At 39.7% G+C, this 14,495-nt stretch overlaps 1 protein-coding gene across 1 annotated transcript in view; it reads right to left on the bottom strand.

The window, feature by feature from the left end:
* Positions 1-14,495, bottom strand: part of LOC106590053 (cadherin-12) — a 227,034-nt gene that overhangs the window by 16,578 nt on the left and 195,961 nt on the right. The window contains exons 8-10 of the mRNA XM_014180561.2: positions 11,624-11,760; positions 7,475-7,596; positions 1,021-1,138 (exon numbers count right to left, since the gene is read on the bottom strand). Of these exons, the coding sequence (XP_014036036.1) occupies positions 1,021-1,138; positions 7,475-7,596; positions 11,624-11,760 (377 nt within the window). The remainder of the gene's footprint in view (positions 1-1,020; positions 1,139-7,474; positions 7,597-11,623; positions 11,761-14,495) is intronic.

A 14,495-nucleotide genomic window follows, 5' to 3' on the forward strand; every position in this document is an offset into this window, starting at 1 on the left:
TGTACTCATAAAGTAAGGTGGTGTTAGGGCTGGTGCTGCAGCAGGTGTGAAGTTGGTCAGAGGAATAGATCTGGACAGTGTTTCTCAGGAACGAGGCGATGTGTCAGCTTGGACCAGCCCCAAACCTGTCCACTGTATCTAGACTGTCTGACCCCTGTCAGGATTGGTTTGTTCGTCTGACAAGGCCTGGGACTTTTTCCTGACAGGGGTTCAAGGTGTCAAAAAATACTTTACATTTTATGCACAGACTATGGGCTCTGGTTAAAAGTAGTGCACTATAAAGGGGAACGGGTGCTATTTGGGATGACATCTGTATTTTTTCTCTTTTCTCCTGCTTTGCTAGACTTCGCCAGTGGTGATTTGAATGCCTTGTCCCTGCGTATCAGATCTCACCCCTGTATCTGGAGATTGTGTCTGTTGGCAAAAGCTGTGAGACGCTGTGTCCAAAAAGTAAAACTGGATCAGAGGCTCAAGCCAGGTCTCTCTTCAAGGTTGAGAAATGCATTAGTTTCCACAGCTTCATACTGCAATAGGTCACACTCACACTCGTCTTTACCCTCCTTTGCATGTTAGACTTCCAAGGCTGTGTTTCACAATATCCCCATTGGAAATAGACACCATACCTTTCTGAGAATATACTATATGACAACATCAATTCTATAGAATTGACACAACAGTACACATTTTTCTACATTTATAATAATCACAAATCAATTATATTACACAGTTGACTCCCAATGATGGTAATGACCATGGCTCCTGCACAAAATGTCTAGAAATATATATTATTTTGCTTGGATATGTAAGATAACACTGGTTATCAGGTTCTCACAAAAACACAAGGTACTCACAACAACACAAGTCTAAAGGATAAAGCCTGTGACCTTGTTGCAGGTGTTATGATGGATGCAATGTATCACCTAGAGATATGTTAGATGCTGTCATCATACTTCTTCACTATCAAGACTACTTTTTCTTCCTCACTGGCATAGTGTCAGAAACCTGGTCAAGATAACTCACTTCCAAAGTCGCGGATAGTGAAGTTCTTGTTGTTGATGTCCGTCTCTGACGGTTTGAAGGAGAACTTATGACCATTTTGAGGCAGATCCTGGTCCTTTGCGCTGAAGGTTTGAATTACCTGAGAGAGAAACATTTTTTACATTAAACTGGCACACTAACCCCCCCACAGGTGTGCTATAAGAATATACTTATGAATATTTTTTACTAATGATGATGATGATTCATTGAAACATTACGACAAATATTTAGGTAAATAGTTACCAACACATCAAATAATCTGTTTGCGATGTCCTAGTTTCAGTGTATAAGAAACAGGGTTTAATTTACCTTAAATGTTCCTGAGGGAGAAATAGTAATGATTTGTTCTCGGCTGTTGTAAAAAAAATGCATTTGGAATTTTAATATACAGAGGTAGTTTTATATTTTTCTAGTTATTTTAGCATTGTTTATACACAATACACTCACACTGTTGGGACATTAGGTTATCCTTTAAGTTCTGTGACTCAGTAAAAAGTTACATTAAGGAGTTTTTTTCTACATATTTCTTTGACTGGCAACAATATTAAAAACCTGCCCCCTGCAGCCTTTTCTCAGAGTGAACATACTGTATTCCCCTGACCACTCCCATGAATACATAATGAATCATAGACTCACTATGCCCCATTCAACAGAAACAATTGAAATCAAATTAAGAATGCAGTTTTTATTTATCTAAATCTTTGCAACAATAAAGTCTTGTTTTATTATCACTGTGTAATGGCCAAAACCTGGACACAAAGCGATTTATACATACGTGTGACCTGAACAGGGACATATCCGTAAGAGAAAATGAATTAAACATTGTTTCTAGATGACCATATCGTAATGATGTTGTGTTTTACTTGTCTTAGGGCAACAGGGGGTAATGGATTCCTGTCACAGTCGATCAATGCACAGGGCTATGATCTCAATGAGAGGTTGTTTAGCCTTGCCTCTCATCCTCTCTTCGCTTCTACTCGCCTCGCCTCGAAACACTCCTCTTCCCTAATCTACTCTGCTCTCCTCTGTGTGGCTTCAGTTTGGGATGATAGCCTAGCCCCTTGCTTCACTAAACTCTACCCTTTTAATTTTAGAATGCATTCAAGTACATGTAATTGTGTTTTGATAATAGAGAGATTTCTTATTTTCTCTTTTTAATCCATTTCACTGAGAATACACAAACGGTGTGTTTGTCACAGTCCATTAGCTGTGAAGGAACAGAACCTTTATCCTGCATTGCCACACCTGACATTGTTGTATGTCCTAAGGCAAACATCTCTGTTTAAAGAAGGCATACTGTATGCCTTCTGCATAGCCTTCCTTGCTGCTTTCAAATGGAAATATGTATCTCTTGTTTTTCTCACCTGAATACATCCCTGGTTTACTGTTCAGGGGAGGTTGGTATTTTGGTATTTGGTATTTTATTAGGATCCCCATTAGCTGTTGCAAAAGCAGCAGCTACTCTTCCTGGGGTCCACAAAAAACGTGAAACATAATACAGAATGACATAATACAGAACATCAATAGACAAGAACAGCTCAAAGACAGAACTACATAAATTGCTGCTACACAGTATGATTTGCTTCAGAATACCTGTACTGTACTGTAAGTGCTTTGTCTGTTCTTTGGCAGGCAATGTGAGGGGGGCTAATCATCAAAGGGGCTCTTACAAGAGAAGACCTGCAATTCTTTATTACCAACCAGCTGTGAGTAACACCTAGTGGAATCTTGCTGTTAAAAGTACTAGTATGGAAAGCATGGAGCGGAACAGATATTCTTCTCTGAGGGAGAAGAAAGGCTACTGTAAGTTAATTGTACATCTTGGCGATGGTTAGTACTAGAGTTCCTGAAAATAGTTAGATCTAATGTTATAGGGTTAAGGTCAAGATTAGAAGTGGTGAAAAAAAGAGGTAATCACCAGCTCTGAAAAATGTGTAACTAATATATCATAAAAATAAAGGTTCATTGAGCAAGGCATAACCCACTCTGCACACCACTTAATTATTTGGTTGAGACTTTGACCAATAAAATTCTAACCTATAGTCACCCACTCAAGAAGTTTGTTTCTGATTTCTGGTTTAGTTGTCACCCAAATGTCTATCACTGTACTTTCAAACATTTAAAAGCACAGCAAAGTTCAAATGGGAATACAATTTCAGATATGTTGTTTATTTATACAACAGATTAATTTGTTATCACTGTGCTTCATCTAATAGCGGAACCAAATTACCTTGATTGCAGTTCAGAATACATTGAAAGTACGTGGTGCAAGTGATCAATGCAGTTTGAGATTCTGCACAGATTATTACCGCAAAGGTGAAGATCTACACAGACCTGCGACAACCTATGCATCCTATCTTGAATATGCACACTTAATATGATTAGCTACATAATAATGTATAATTACAGTAACCTCAATGTGTACTTGTTGACATTGCTTATTAGGGGTTACAGGATAGCATCTCAAGAAACATGGCCGCTACTGACCAATAAACATTGACGTGGGCATGGTCTTGGTCATAAATACATATAACTCTGACACGGATATTTGTATTGTAACAAAACTTGATACACATGTACCAAACAAGACTCAACATATCTAAGCACATTCAGATCGACCATACTGTGGTGCTATACCAGGCACATGTTTATATCTCCTGATCTGTTAGACTCAGAGTAATGAAATTTGGCACATATGCTCAGGGATATGTGTCTCGCTAACCTGTAAAGTATGGCCACATGATGGCACTGCTTGACAGGAAAAAACATTCATGCAAGCTTATTGGCTTATAGTTGTCATACTGTGTTTTAAGATGTGCATATATAGATGCTATATGCACTGCTCAAAAAATAAAGGGAACACTTAAACAACACAATGTAACTCCAAGTCAATCACACTTCTGTGAAATCAAACTGTACACTTAGGAAGCAACACTAATTGACATTAAATTTCACATGCTGTTGTGCAAATGGAATAGACCACAGGTTGAAATTATAGGCAATTAGCAAGACACCCCCAATAAAGGAGTGGTTCTGCAGGTGGGGACCACAGACCACTTCTCAGTTCCTATGCTTCCTGGCTGATGTTTTGGTCACTTTTGAATGCTGGCGGTGCTTTCACTCTAGTGGTAGCATGAGACGGAGTCTACAACCCACACAAGTGGCTCAGGTAGTGCAGCTCATCCAGGATGGCACATCAATGCGAGCTGTGGCAGAAGGTTTGCTCTGTCTGTCAGCGTAGTGTCCAGAGCATGGAGGCGCTACCAGGAGACAGGCCAGTACATCAGGAGACGTGGAGGAGGCCGTAGGAGGGCAACAACCCAGCAGCAGGATCGCTACCTCCGCCTTTGTGCAAGGAGGAGCAGGAGAAGCACTGCCAGAGCTCTGCAAAATGACCTCCAGCAGGCCACAAATGTGCATGTGTCTGCTCAAGCGGTCAGAAACAGACTCCATGAGGGTGGTATGAGGGCCCGACGTCCACAGGTGGGGGTTGTGCTTACAGCCCAACACCGTGCAGGACGTTTGGCATTTGCCAGAGAACACCAAGATTGGCAAATTCGCCACTGGCGCCCTGTGCTCTTCACAGATGAAAGCAGGTTCACACTGAGCACATGTGACAGACATGACAGAGTCTGGAGACGCCGTGGAGAACATTCTGCTGCCTGCAACATCCTCCAGCATGACCGGTTTGGCGGTGGTTCAGTCATGGTGTGGGGTGGCATTTCTTTGGGGGGCGGCACAGCCCTCCATGTGCTCGCCAGAGGTAGCCTGACTGCCATTAGGTACCGAGATGAGATCCTCAGACCCCTTGTGAGACCATATGCTGGTGCGGTTGGCGCTGGGTTCCTCCTAATGCATGACAATGCTAGACCTCATGTGCCTGGAGTGTGTCAGCAGTTCCTGCAAGAGGAAGGCATTGATGCTATGGACTGGCCCGCCCGTTCCCCAGACCTGAATCCAATTGAGCACATCTGGGACATCATGTCTCGCTCCATCCACCAACGCCACGTTGCACCACAGACTGTCCAGGAGTTGGCGGATGCTTTAGTCCAGGTCTGGGAGAAGATCCCTCAGGAGACCATCCGCCACCTCATCAGGAGCATGCCCAGGCGTTGTAGGAAGGTCATACAGGCACGTGGAGGCCACACACACTACTGAGCCTCATTTTGACTTGTTTTAAGGACATTACATCAAAGTTGGATCAGCCTGTAGTGTGGTTTTCCACTTTAATTTTGAGTGTGACTCCAAATCCAGACCTCCATGGGTTGATAAATTGGATTTCCATTGATTATTTTTGTGTGATTTTGTTGTCAGCACATTCAACTATGTAAAGAAAAAAGTATTTAATAAGATTATTTATTTCATTCAGATCTAGGATGTGTTGTTTAAGTGTTTCCTTTATTTTTTTGAGCAGTATACTACATTTGGTGCCGATCTGTCCAGCGGTTCTGTTTCAAAGTAGCCAACATCATAAAAAATTTTCCAAAATACAATAAATGATTATTGCATGATCTGTATGATTTTGAGTTCTGCTAATTGGTAATCAAGGTAAGGAATGCGTAAGTAGCTCATCCTAGGGCAATGTTTCCAATTTGTCTTGATGGTGTCAAAGTGGATCCACAGCTTGAACCCCGGTACTGCTGCTTGCAGCTATATTATTGAATTGTGTTTAGTTAACAACTCAATGAAGTAGAAACATTTAAAGGAGATATATCTACTGCTTGGATAGTTCCAGCTGAGCCACTGGCTTAATCCCATTCTTTAAACTTTTATTTTTGGTTGAGAGAGACATGGAGACATGAATCCAACATATAATTTGTTAACTTGTCGACAAGTTAATAGGCTATTTAGTGTAATTCAAAAATGATATAGAATTGTGTTTGGTTGTCAATGCAGCAAAATATCAACATTTGAAGGAAATGTGTCTTCTGTGTTGATAGTTCCATCTGTGCCACTGACTTAGCCTGCTTTAATTCCAGTCTGTCTACAAATTAATAATTGATTTGTTGGATTCATGTCTCCATCTCAACCAAAAATATAAGTTTAAAGAGTAGGACTAAATCAAATCAAATATTAAATGTATTAACAGTAATATGATTTAGCCCTATTCTTTAACTTTGATTTTTGGTTGAGATGGAGACGTGAATCCAACGTTTAATTTATTAATTTGTAGAAAAACTGGAATTATAGCCAGTGGCACAGATGGAACTATCCAAGCAGAAGATACATCTCCCGCAAATGTTGATATATGGTTGCGTTGACAAACAAACACAATTAAATATCACTAAATATCATTACATTTGAAGTCAACCAGAGCTTGAAACCCTAGGCCTATTGTATTATCTATTTTTAGGTTTAGGTTGAATTGAAGCAATAGCTTTTGATGACATTGTTAATGCTATATTGGTCTAAATACTATTATTGATGATACATGAGTGATAAAGTATGGTCACATGGAATTTGCTCTGTTAAACCTACCCTTTGGAATGACTTAAATAGCAATAGTGAATCTATTTAGTTTTTAAGTGATCTCTCAACAATCCTTCTCACTATAGCACATTGGTTATAGTCAGTGATATCATAGCTAAACTGGGCTTGGTTAAATCCCTGGATGGGAGACCAAAGTGTAGCTGTAGATACATCAATTCTCCAGTAGGAGGTGCTGCCCAGCCTATTGTTATTTTTCTGATAGTGGATATAATGTTAAAGATCTGATGTTGTTCTAAAGGTACAAATTAAATATATTTCATACAAGGTTTTTCTATATTGAAATTTAGTTACCATGTTGACATAATACTGTGGTTGAAATTTTACCCTCAAAACACAGTTCACGTTGTCTTTTTTGAAATCCATATGTAATATCTAAGTAGATTCCACATCACAATTTGTTGACAAATTACTTTGAAACAACATTGATTCAACCAGTTTGTACCCAATGGGAAGTAAGGATAATGCATCTTTAGTGTGTGACGGAAAAGTCTTTCTAGCTATTTGGTAAATCCCCAAAGGAGCTCTCTGTCGGCACACTAACTGCATGTAGATGTTTGCTAATATGCTAATTTGTAGGCACGGGTGGTTAACAATGTGCACATGCAGAGACTCCCCTGCATCCAAATAAATCATCTGAATGTACACTTGCTTGCTGGTGAACAAAGCACGCCCTACCCCTCCATTAGCTGAAATAAAGCAGATGGTTTTAGCATTATGCAAAACTCTGATACAATGATACCAGTGATATGCATGGAAATGGCCTTTTGTTTTATATGATTTATTTGGTTTTAAATAAACATCTAAAGCATATTGTACACAGCTGAATATTCATGTTTAATGGTTCTTTGTACCACAATGGGCCCTGATCAAAAGTAGTGCAGTACATAGGGAATATGGTGACATTTGGGACATAGCCTTTGGGACTCATATACACACACTCACTTACCTGGCCTACTTTGGCATTTTCACACACAAAGCTCTCGTAAGGGATCGCTAGTTCAGGGGCAAATTCATTGACATCCAGTACATGAATGGTGACAGCCACTCTACTGGTCAGCACTGGGCTATCTGAGGAGTAAAATCAGACAACAAACAACAATGAGCATAACAATTACAAATGCTTCTAGTTAATGAGTTTCATTGTGCTTGCCTATGGATTAGTTAGTGTAAGAAGAGGGAAAACAGTGTTAGATTATACAATTCCCTATTTATTATACAAACCTGACATCATGTGGTTGTATAATGCACTGCAGTCTTAGGATTCTCAGATGCCTGATGTATTCCTCAATAGTGTCCATATATTGGAGAATAAATACAAAGTCAATACCTTTAAATAAATTTGTTCTTTCAGGATTCTAAAAACAGAAGACTATATTCCATGAACAATAAACACAGTATGATTGAACGTTTATAGCTATACTTGGTTCTACCCATTCATTGTGTACAGATTGTGCAAACCATTCTCCCTCAGACTTCTGCTATGGGCTCCAGCTTAAACTGCTGTTGAAATGCAAGTCACATATTAATGACATTGTCAAAGCTCCCTAGAGGAGCAGTTACCGGAATCTCTGCTTTTGAAACAATATTTCTATACAGCTATGGCACAAGAGGGAAATGTCTTCTTTGTATTCAGAGGCATAAATGAAGGTAAACTTTATGGATTTGAAGTGGGGGGGATAGGCTATGCTTTGCAGTGCAGGCTTATAGGAAAGGGAGCGGTGGATAGCCCTCCTCCCCTCCACAGGGGAATTGAAGATGCAGCTGGGGCTCAGCCAGAGACCTGTGTGCGACCTTGATGGAAAAAGCAATCTTCCTCACATAAAAAAAAATGACACTGAGTATGGGATTTGCTGCTTTCCGCACTGATCGCCACCACTAACACTGATACTCCTCTGGCAGAAATGTTGAACATTGTGCATCTGTCTCTCTCTCTCCCCTCTCCCTCCCTGTGATATTTTATCTGAAGATCCTCTGGTTTTCTCTTGGCCCTCTGATGCAGAACAATGAGCAACTATTTTCTATGAAAGGTGCATTGTATCCTTTCAGGAAGCATGAGTTGTAGACCTATTGTATTATAGACTGTTTAGAATCAAATAGAGGTCACTAAATGGTATTTCTCTCATTCATGAAACTGCAAGGGAAACCTCAACCTATCCAATGATTTATATACACTAGATGGTATATAGGGGGCACTGTGTTGAAGCCACTGAGCTTCCATCTTGGTTCCCCCCCAACGGTGTAAAAAATATTTTGGAAGCTATAGAAATGCAGTTATTTATGTATACATTCGTTTTTAGGACGTTCAATTATATTATGTCAGCTAAACATAAAATATTTTCCTTTAAGCTCTATGGGATTGGTGTCCTGGGATGCCAAGAGCGTGCAAAGCTGTCATCAAGGCAAAGGGTGGCTACTTTGAAGAATCTCAAGTATAAAATATATTAGGATTTGTTGAACACCTTTTTGGTTACTACATGAATCCATATGTTATTTCATAGTTTTGATGTTTTCACTATTATTCTACAATGTAGAAAATATTAAAATAAAGAAAAACCCTTGAATGAGTAGGTGTGTCAAACGTTTGACTGGTACTGTAATAATTTGTTATCACTGTTAGCCCCTTATGCATGTTTGGCCTCCGATCCGATTTTAATCCACAAAGTGGGAGCATAACAAAACATAGCACACACACAGACAGACACACATCTAAGAATATTTACACCTGGCCCATACCGACCATTACAGTAGCCACTGTATAACGCTCTGTCAGGCTCTAAGGTCTCACAACTGATCTAAAGTCAAAAGTTTGGAGATACAAATCTGTAGTCCCAGAGAGAGCCCAGGTTTATCTATAATGGACGCCCCGTGTCCAGGCATTCTATAGCATCCAACACCGTTACGTTTCATATAAACACTGGACACAAGTGTATTCCTCTCACAACTAAACGGCCTCTCTAGGAATTTAGGCCCTCAGAGGGGAAAGCTAGGTGAATGTAGGTGTGTTATTGAGGGGAATAAAGGCGCCTGCATCTTCCCAGCCAAAACAGTTCGGACCTTAACTGGTACTGTATAACTAATCAATTTTGAATTCAGGTTCTAACACAACAAATTGTGGAATAAGTCAAGGGGTACGAATACTTCCTGAAGACACTGTATACCACTGCTAAGGGCTGTTCGTTTTGGACTTTGTTCTGGCAGACCATTTTTTTTAATCAAGGGAAGCCGAAGTTCAGGAGCCGAAGTCTACGCCCCTTTGTCCATGATTGGTCAACTGTAGGGGTGACGCAAGTTTCTTCTTCTTGATTCCGCCTGAAACTCAGTGTGGATTTAAGATTATGAACGACAACTTTAAGCATTGATTGACGAGGAGGTACAGAAGTACCTACACCTCTACAATTCTAGCCATGCATTATATAAAGACCAGCATGCCAATTCATGGTGGGAGATTGTGGAGACTCTGCAGTCTGACCCAAATACTTGTTCGCAAAAGTGGGGAAGGGTTTACGGCAACATCGTCAAGGAAACAAAAACAAACAAGGACTGCAGTGGAGATGCCGGTGGAAAGGCTACTCCAGAAATGTTGTTGCAGCTTCCATGGCTTGTTCGGCACATGAAGCATGGGAAGACTGAAAGTAACATGCCGTCTTCACCAGGTATGTTGTTGTATTTTGAGTCTGACAGGCGAACGGGGAAAGAAGGATGGAGGGATGTGAGAGGTATGTGTGCAAAAAGGTGATCCCATGAGCCCCAATCGCTGATTCACATGTTGAGTATGATGGCTGAGCCCCTATCACCCCCACATCCCCCCACCCATATCCCTCCATCCATCCACCTCTCCATCACTCCACCCCCCACCACTCCATCCCTCCAATACTCCAATGACTCCAGAAACATAAATTAGAATTTCATCCCCACCCACCGCGTGACTAATGCCAGTTTCCAAGGCGATAAAAGCAGCTCAACTTTTAATGGCCCTTATTTCACAGTCCGTTCTAATGAATATACAGCGTGGGTAATTTTGATTGAGCACCAACCTGCCTCCCAGATAATGACTCTGATGGCTCTTAGCAGATTTGATGACTTGATGACGATGGATTTGCTTATTTATCTGGAAATTTGCTCCACTTTTCTTCATAAAAAATATATAATTAGTCTGATGGCAGGTCTTAAATTGACAGTGAGTGTAAATTAACTCTTAAATCAACACTGCAGGGCTCTCCATCATGAATATATTTTACTCTACCTCTTTTTTGTGATGTAACTGAAAACATAGACTTCATCATTGTCAACATAAGATCATTCAAGCAAGAACATTTTGATCTTAAAGACATGCTCTGGAACTTTGCCGACTAGTAAGTATTTTTTGAAACTCCCGCTTTGGGCTGGATGTGTCAATGTGTAGTTCATTTATGCATAATCTATTAGCAGAATTAATGTTTTACCTCAATAAGTCACAACATCCCTAGTTTAAAAGAGACTATTTTCTGGAAGCTGTACGGCACCATTTTCCCTCCATTTTCCCCCACGTGGACAAGCCCCCTAGCAATTACCCAAGCAATTCAAGTTCTAGCCAATGATCTTCAGCCCCTCGCCATTTGAGTGACATCTATCAAGATGCATACACAGCAGAGCGAGAGAGCAATGACGTGGTGCACATATCTGCACATACAGTATGTGACGTAGTACGCAATTTGTTGGTGACCATTTTTGGCTCGTAAGCTCTACTTTCACATCTACTGGCAAAAAAATATACAAAAGTACCAGAGAATCTCTTTAAAATATCATGAAAAAGAAACCTTGAATTGGAAGGCAGTTAAAAACATTAAAAAGGTAGAGTGGGTAAAGAATGAAGAGATGGACAGAGAGAGAGTTTCAGAGACAATTAAAGTGGGTACGGCCAGAGGAAACAATGTCCTGATAAAACAAGCTCCGGGGGAGCCATCATACTTTACGGTTGCCAATAAACAACTCAAACAAAATGAGATTGACTATTGACTTGATTAAAACCACCTTAAATCCGTCACACAGATTTCAAATGACAAAGGCGACAGTGACACCTGCATGAATCGTGATCGATCTGTTGTCACATACTTACTAAGTTTGGTGGCCACAATGGTGATATTGTGCTGGGCGATACTTTCTCTGTCCAGGAGTTCGTTTGTGGAAATCGTTCCCTCCACTGGATCAATGTCAAAGTAGCTGTCCAGGTCACTCTTCCAGTCGATGGAATACCTAATAAAACATTTGGTAAATTTCCCACACAAGTGGGTAGCAAGGAATTGATTTCCCCCATTGGCAAATGTATAGAGTTAGGTGTAATATATTCAGCCAGGGGTTGCATCCCAAACTGCATCATATTCTCTATGTATCCCTATGGGCCCTGGTCAAATGTAATGCACTATATAAGGAATAGGGTTCCATTTGAGATGCAGAGAGGTAATATTTATTACTCATACACTGAGGGCATTTCCACAAAATGGGCTGTGGTAAGCAGCATACATCACAATTGAGTAACGGTGGCGCATGTGTCTTGGTTATGCTGACTAAATATTTTTCTAGAGTGACACAAATGGAGCCAACAACATGCAGTCTTTTAAAGAAACATTGCTCTAGACATGTACTTTCAATAAGGGTTAAGGGCCACTGAAAGCAGCAGCATCATTAAGATGTAGGCTACACAACGTTACCACAAAGATGCAAGCTGATCAAGGTATCATTTTCATACCAAAGAGGCATTTGTTGATTACTAAAGAGGCTTTTGTTAGTTATCGAAGAGGCATTTGTTCATTCCTAAAGAGGCATTTGTTATTGATGTTGCTGCATGGCAAAATGTATATGTTCAGCCAATTTTTTGTCTTCCGGTTATTGCAACGTGGTCGACTTGGGCCTAAACAATGTCTTTCTCTAATATTTTTTCTGTAAACATGGGACTCTATGTATGGCGCTATACTGTGCTTAGTAGTGTTATATATTGGTAGCACAGCTCTCCAACAGCTTGTAAAATGGCAGTTTGTCCTGAATTTTCATGATATCTGTTTCTCATCATGTCTGATACGTGTAGAACCAGTTCTAACCAGATAACATGTTTCATGTTTTATAGTCAAACATCCAATTATCCTAGCCCTCTATTTAACCCTGTTTAGTTGAAGGCCTTGAAGTAGACTTGATCTAGCCAGAACCGGTGAGTGTTAGGCCTACTTTCTTTGATGAATATTACACTAGAACTCTGATCACTGGTTCAAAGGGAAGAATGCCTGTAAATTCATCCTTAGGGCATGACCATATTTTTCTTGTTGAATCTCAACCTGTGTAATTTTTTTAAACAATCTCCCTTTTGAAATGTTACTTTTGAGATATCCTTTGTAATTATTAGTGTGCAAATATGGCATGACTTCAAAAGGAATATACATCATGTTTCCAAAAGACACCACAGGTCTTGAATTTGATAAGAATTTAATACTGATTTAACCTTTATTTAACTATTTATTATTATTTTTTATAATTTTTTATTTAGTTTATTTGGTAAATATTTTCTTAACTCTTCTTGAACTGCTCTGTTGGTTAAGGGCTTGTAAGTAAGCATTTCACGGGAATGTCTACACGTGTTGTATTCGGCGCATGTGACAAATAAAGTTTGATTTGATTTGAACTAGGCAAGTCAGTTAACCTGTTGGGTCTAGGGGGCAGCATTTGCACGTCTGGATAAAAAAAATGTACCCGATTTAATCTGGTTACTAATCCTACCCAGTAACTAGAATATGCATATACTTATTATATATGGATAGAAAACACTCTAAAGTTTCCAAAACTGTTTGAATGGTGTCTGTGAGTATAACAGAACTCATTTGGCAGGCAAAACCCTGAGACATTTTCTGACAGGAAGTGGATACCTGATGTGTTGTATTGACTTTAAACCTATCCCATTGAAAAACACAGGGGTTTAGGAATATTTTGGCACTTCCTATTGCTTCCACTAGATGTCACCAGCCTTTACAAAGTGTTTTGAGTCTTCTGGAGGGAGATCTGACCGAACAAGAGCCATGGAACGATGATGTCCCATTAGACACCTGGCGCGCGAGTTCATGTTGGGTACCCTCGTTCCAATACGTTATAAAAGAGTATGCATTCGTCCACCTTGAATATTATTCATGTTCTGGTTAAAAAAGGCCCTAATGATTTATGCTATACAACGTTTGACATGTTTGAACGAACGTAAATATATTTTTTCCCCTCGTTCATGACGAGAAGTCCGGCTGGCTTAGATCATGTGCTAACGAGACGGAGATTTTTGGACATAAATGATGAGCTTTTTTGAACAAAACTACATTCGTTATGGACCTGTGATACCTGGAAGTGACATCTGATGAAGAGAATCAAAGGTAATGGATTATTTACATAGTATTTTCGATTTTAGATCTCCCCAACATGACGTCTAGTCTGTATCGCAACGCGTATTTTTCTGGGCGCAGTGCTCAGATTATTGCAAAGTGTGATTTCCCAGTAAGGTTATTTTTAAATCTGGCAAGTTGATTGCGTTCAAGAGATGTAAATCTATAATTCTTTAAATGACAATATAATATTTTACCAATGTTTTCTAATTTTAATTATTTAATTTGTTACGCTGACTTGACTGCCGGTTATTGGAGGGAAACGATTTCCTCAACATCAATGCCATAGTAAAACGCTGTTTTTGGATATAAATATGAACTTGATAGAACTAAAAATGCATGCATTGTCTAACATAATGTCCTAGGAGTGTCATCTGATGGAGATTGTAAAAGGTTAGTGCATCATTTTAGCTGGTTTTATGGTTTTGGTGACCCTGTCTTTGACTTGACAAAACATTACACACAACTCTTGTAAATGTACTGTCCTAACATACTCTAAATTTATGCTTTCGCCGTAAAACCTTTTTGAAATCGTAAAACGTGGTTAGATTAAGGAGATGTTTATCTTTCAAATGGTGT

Source organism: Salmo salar, chromosome ssa29, assembly GCF_905237065.1.
Source record: "Salmo salar chromosome ssa29, Ssal_v3.1, whole genome shotgun sequence".
Classification (NCBI taxonomy): domain Eukaryota; kingdom Metazoa; phylum Chordata; class Actinopteri; order Salmoniformes; family Salmonidae; genus Salmo; species Salmo salar.